Source organism: Morus notabilis, unplaced genomic scaffold (genome assembly GCF_000414095.1).
Source record: "Morus notabilis unplaced genomic scaffold, ASM41409v2 Scaffold384, whole genome shotgun sequence".
NCBI classification, from domain to species: domain Eukaryota; kingdom Viridiplantae; phylum Streptophyta; class Magnoliopsida; order Rosales; family Moraceae; genus Morus; species Morus notabilis.
This window is the reverse complement of record NW_010387635.1, coordinates 1,182,862-1,188,861: the sequence shown is the minus strand read 5'-3', so window position 1 is coordinate 1,188,861 and position 6,000 is coordinate 1,182,862. Positions and strand designations below refer to the sequence as shown.

General features: G+C 37.0%; 1 protein-coding gene across 1 annotated transcript; it reads right to left on the bottom strand.

Annotated features, from left to right (window-relative positions):
- Positions 1-357: 357 nt before the first annotated feature.
- LOC21409347 (peptidyl-prolyl cis-trans isomerase Pin1) lies at positions 358-2,979 on the bottom strand. The gene is made up of 2 exons (XM_024177077.1): positions 2,510-2,979; positions 358-782 (listed from the first exon to the last, which is right to left on the bottom strand). The coding sequence occupies exons 1-2, from the start codon at positions 2,754-2,756 to the stop codon at positions 658-660; spliced, it is 372 nt and encodes a 123-aa protein (XP_024032845.1). The 5' UTR covers positions 2,757-2,979; the 3' UTR covers positions 358-657.
- Positions 2,980-6,000: the final 3,021 nt, after the last annotated feature.

Genomic DNA, 6,000 nt, shown 5'->3' with positions numbered 1-6,000 from the left:
AACGAAGTAGTTTAATAGAACGAAGAAGGGTGGTGCCCCATTACTCCGTTAGTGAACCCCGAACCCCACACCGCCTTTGCCTTGGACATTTTCTGGAACGCGGATGATTCCGACTACCATTGGTTGGGATCGGCCATCGGGAATGATATTTGAAAAACGGGTTCATTCCCACCACGTTTACATTCCTATATTAGAACACATAAAAAGCCTTCTGTATGCTAAAATAAAGGAAAAATATTTTCCATGATCAAATGTTGTCACTACTGAGCTTGTTAACGTGCAATATAAGCTATTAATAGTTCATATTTCTAAAAGCTGAATCGGGGTTTATTCAACAAATAAAAAAGAGAACAAAAATAAAGAAAAGGTCATGATTTATCAGAGTCAAATGACACGAAAACATGTTTCTGAGAGATTAAAAAACCAAAAGTTCTTCTCATTGGCACTCAACCATCCCAAACAAAAACAATAGCAATATAGTATTCAAGAAATCAATTGTCATCAGAATCAGTATTTTGATCCACTTTTTTTGGTACCACATAAAAACCAACAAGTCAAGACCACTTGAGAAAAAAGAAGTGTCGTAGGCATTGTCCACCAGCAGTTATAGATCTTGCGCATTTAAGAATATCCTGAACTTGGTTCCCATCTAAAGAGTCAAGCAGTTCTCATAATGATGTGGACCCCACTATCAGTATCCACAATGTCACTTATCTCACCAACCTTAAGAGCATATGTTGCCTCTTCGAAAGGCTTCTGCATCTGGCCACGGCCAAAAGGACCTGCATCAAGAATTGGTACATGGGTATATTAAACCAATATTATGAGCAGAGCCTGATGTAAATCCAAGAAGATGATAATGAATTACGACTTGAGAGTTCTTTGACATGATTCATGTGATTAACAGGAATACATCAAATTTTTTAAAGCAAAAGTTACTTTAGGAAAGGTACAACTCAGTTTCTACGATTTAGTATATCGAAGCACTAGAGATATTCACTCCAAAGCCAGGAATTCTGCATATGGACCGTAACGTATTCACTAAAGAAGTTTGAAAATGAGTATAAAAGCTCACAGGAATTTGCAGAGACAGGTTTTTTTTTTTTTTTTTTCATTTGAACGTATAAAATTTACCAAGAACATTGAAACAGCCTGATGTAAAAGAAACCAAATATGCAAATTGCAAAGGTCTACGGTATGGTATACAATTAACTCTTCGGGCAGCTAACAAAAATTAGTAACTTCTAAATATCAAATTGCTCTCCCTTTCCTTAATGATATAAAACTAACATTGAAACATCTTGAGGTAACAGAAACCAAATATGCAAAGCTCTATGGTGTGGTATAGAATTAACTCTTCCAGCAGCTGACAAAATGTGGATAACTTCTAAGTTTTGAGTTGCTCTCCTTTCTTTAATGATATAAAACTTCCATAGTTTCTCTCCCACACACTTGCTGTTAATCCATGGCAGGTTTTACTAATACAGTTCAGCATAACTAACTTTGAGTGCCCCCAACCCATCTACTTTAAATTTAAGGTTTGTAAGATTTTTCAAGTTGTTTCCAAGTTTCTGTCAGAACACCATATCAAAAACCAAGTCGGTCTGAAAAGATGGTCCTCTTATGACGTATCAGCTATAAAAATCAATTAAAACATTGGTTCGATGCATTTTGAACCTTTCCCATTAGAAACACAGCAAACATATAGGGGATGCGAGAGTAATGTACATATAGAGGGATTGACTTACTATCATAGTTAAAAGAATTTCTTTTTAAGCTAAGAGATTCACAAGAAGGACTTAACGGGATACAATCAAAGATTTTTATAAAGGTTTCAACTTAATCGAAACACCTTTAATTTTAGCCACCTATTTCCCGTCACGAAAGATCCAATCAAAGACCTTAATTTTCCCATTTCTCATCTAGCCCTAAAATTTTCTAATAAATCATCTTTATAAATCACGAAACAACAATAGGTCTGATCTTTCTTCCCATGCCTCAAAAGCTATAATTTTTAGGAACGAAAAACAAATCGTAAATTAAGAAACACCAAATTGAACATGAAACTACTTTCTACACTTTCTCGGCAAACAAACAGATAAGCCAAGGAAATGATGAAGCCAAAAAGAAAAGATTTCCTCCCACTACAATCAGCAATCCTTATATCGCATTTCTCATGCATCAAAGCTAGGTTTTGAATTTTTATAAACGGAAACTAAATTGGAAACCAAGAAACACCAAATTGAACAGGAAATTACATATCAAGGAAATGACAAAGCCAAAAGGAAAATATTGTCTCCTAGCGGCAATCCTCATATCGCATTTCTCATGCCTTAGGGTTTTAAGTTTTTAGGAACGGAAAATAAATTGGACATAAAGAAACACCGAATTGAACAGGAAATCACTTTCTACACCTTTCTGGACAAACAAACAAACAAACAAAGAAATCGAGAAAACGAGAAAGCCAAAAAAAGAAAAGAAAGAAAATTCAGTCAGTCAGTTTCGTTACCAAGATCGCCGCCGCGCTTAGCGGAGCTGCAATCGGAGTAGCGGGAGGCGACGGCGTCGAACTTGGCCTTGCCGGAGACAATATCATCGCGGAGGGACTTGAGCTGGGAGACGGCGGCGTCGCGAGTGGTGTTGGAGATGACGCGGCCTTCGGGATCCTTCCACGAGGCCTTCCTCCTGGAGCCCTGGTGCTTGATGAGTATGTGAGAAGCCCTAACCTGGTTGTTTCCCGACGACGACGACGACATCTTCGTCTTCTTCTTCGCCGATGAGGAAGAGCCTCTCTCCTTGCTCTTCGTCCGATCTGCGGCGGAGATCGACGGTGGTGGCTTCTTCCGCTTCCGATCGGATGACTCTATCTTCGCAGCTCCGAAGAGAGAGATGTGAGTGATTTGTCAGAGAGAGGATTTTGGTTCGTGGGAGGTTGGGTATTTCTAGAGGGTTTTTTCAGCCAGTAGCCCCACGGAACGCCTTTGCACATATAAATCCTTCTAACAAAATGAGCCTTTTTAACAAAATGCCCCATAAAATTTAAAAATAACAAATTGTTCCGTGAATAATTCACCGTTAGTATCCGTCTCTCTTTTCTACCTCATTAATTAAATTTTAAACGTTTAGTGATATGTGAAAGTTATTGAGCCATTTAATTTTTATTATAATATAAAATGATGATTTTACCCTTACGATTATCCCTTTCTTAGGTTTCCTTTTTATTTCATGGCCATTTCTGAATTTTGCCGTAATTCCCATTTCTCATCCCCTTCTCGGCCCTCTCTGATTTTGCCCAAATTCGACGGGAAAAGTAACAACCCTGGGTCACTCTATCTTGCCTGAGTTCATGAATGGCGGCCAACAGTAGTACCAGAGGACGGAAGGGTTGGCACAGCTCTGTAAGTATTGGGCCGAAATGTAGACGATGTGAATGAGAAATTAATGAGGCGGTTGAGACTAGAGTGCAGCCAAGATATTATTGTAAGTTAGATTGTGTTGTGAAGACGGCAAGGACCCGATAAAATCTGGGAAGACGGTTTTGGGGATGTTGCTTATACAAGGTTAGTGTATAATTTAATATAAAATGTTTTAAGTTTGTGGATTTCATGAATTGGTATGAGTTACCTTTCTTTAATTTTGGGTTTTGTTTACACTGCTTTCATATATCACTAGAATGAATGTAATGGGGTTGCGGATTTATAAGGTGAGTTGATCTTAGTATGAATGAAATTCTGCCAAGATTGCTAAAGAAGTTCGACCGAACAGATGAAGATGTTTCATGGTTGGAGGGTGAAGTTGAAAGCTTATAAGCGACAATTTGTGAGAAAGATGATGAAATTCGAAGAATGCAAGCTGAAATTGAAATGCTCAAAATGCAAAAATGTTTGATCTTGTATTTTGTTGTGTTTTAATTGTTGTCATATTGATGTTGAAGTGAAGAAATGATAAGTTGTATTATTGAAGGTCTGTTTTGGAAGGCTGTGAAAGTGTTAACAATTTGCACCTTATGATAAACTTGAATCTGTATAATTGAAGTGGAACAATTCAACATGGTCAAATATTTCGGTTCCTAATATGGATATCCAATTTGCACCTTACGGTAAACTGGTCATAATGATAGTGAAAACTATAAAATAACCTCTTCTGTTAACCTGCTCAAAGTTTTAGCAAATTGGACTTTCACATTAACTTCAAAACGATAACCTCCTCAAAATGAGAACTTGCTCAAAAGTCCTGGTCAAATATCATGACAGTGGTCACATGCATCACATATACACGTAGACAATTGTTCGTCAATAGATTAGTTGTCTGCAAAACACATGTACACCACATTGTCAGCAGTGGGTGATATATAAACAAAAAATACACCACAAAAAATATGGGAATTTGGCTCGATGGAATTAAAGTCTCGTTCATTTCACCGATTTGAGTTTTCAGTTTTAGGTTTTAACAGTAAAAAGTTCTCAGAAAATGTCACATTTAACTTTTTCTATTACAGTGAAAAGCTCTTAAAAAATGTCATATCTCAGCTCGAATTGAAAATTTAAATCCACAAAGTGAACGAGATATAAAGGAGTCTCCTAGCTGTTTTCTTGATCCGGGGGCTTGACCTAGTAGGTTGAACCTCTGTCGTTGTTGTCTTATTAAGGCGTGAAGAAGATCTTATTGGTGTAACCTTTTTCCTAGCAGTCGTCTTGAAAAGTCTCCAAGTCTTTGTATTCATGATAAGAGAAAGAGAAAAAAGATTTAGTCATATAAGTACAACAATAAGGTTCATAGTTGTTAGTTGCAGTGTCACATTAAGATAACAAATGTTGTCTTACCGGAGTTTGTTGGGTTGACATTGGTTGGCTTGAATGACTTGATATTGTGGTGGGATCTATATTGGCCTTGGGTGGTGGGACATTGGTGGGATCTACTTTGGCATTGGGTGGTGGGACATTCCTTCGGGCATTCTTTTTTGCAGCCTGTAATGAACAAGTAGAAGTGGATTAATAAAATGTTTTTAAGTAAATTTAATATACAACTAAAATGTTTAAGTAAATTTATAATACCTTCTAAGCAGCTTCTTGCAATTTAATACAGTTAGGCCCTTTGCATTACGCTCTTATCCTATCTGGATTATTTTTTCTTCAACATCCTCTTCCTCTTCAGTGTTATCACCCATTGAGAACATTTCACGACCTTCATCCTCTCATTGTCAGAATCTTCAATCATAACCCCACCATCATCTTCAACAACTTGGCCCTTGCCTCTCTTGTCATTCTTTTTAAAAACCTTCCCAACATTCTCAGGAACCACAATGTCATCCTCTGATTGCTCATAGTCACTATCGCAAATTGTAGGATCATAAGGCATCTCATCCTCCGAGGAATCACTGCCATCTTCTTCTACTTCTTCATTATCAACTACAGCTTTGCCTTTATAAGGATCCCTATTTAATCCATCTTCATCTGAAGCCTCATTTTCAACACCTCCCCCAACTGAAGCTTTACTCTCTAACACAAGCACCTTATCAGAGAGATCACAATACACATGTACTGTCCTTGAATGCTTCAGACACATATTGAAGAAACTTAATGGGGTTGTTCTTTTATCTAAAAAACTCAAAAAAAAGACAATTCGAGTTCCAACTTTATTCAAGTTTATATTCTTTTAAGTTTTAATTTTATTCAACTTTACTCAATTTTATTCAAATTACAACTTCAATTCAAGTTATAACTCAAATTCAACTCAAAAAATACACTCAATTACACTCCAAAAAAATAACCCCTTAGCATCTTACTATATGTTTCAAAATGCTGCAAACCATTCATTCCAGGTACACTGACATAGTATATACCCCATGTCGCATAGCCTAACTCCTTGACAACAATAACATCAACATACAAAAGTGATAACTCATCAAGATCCAAAACAACAACATGATTTGATCCCCCATTATATTCAGCCTTTCCATCTATCGTAATAATTTCACCACCATGCCACAACTTCAACGTA

Excerpts from the sequence above, each read along its gene's own strand:
- LOC21409347 (XM_024177077.1), bottom strand. The coding sequence starts at position 2,756 with ATGTCGTCGTCGTCGTCGGGAAACAACCAGGTTAGGGCTTCTCACATA. Across the intron at positions 783-2,509 it reads TAAGCGCGGCGGCGATCTTG|GTCCTTTTGGCCGTGGCCAG; the intron begins GTAACGAAACTG and ends TTCTTGATGCAG.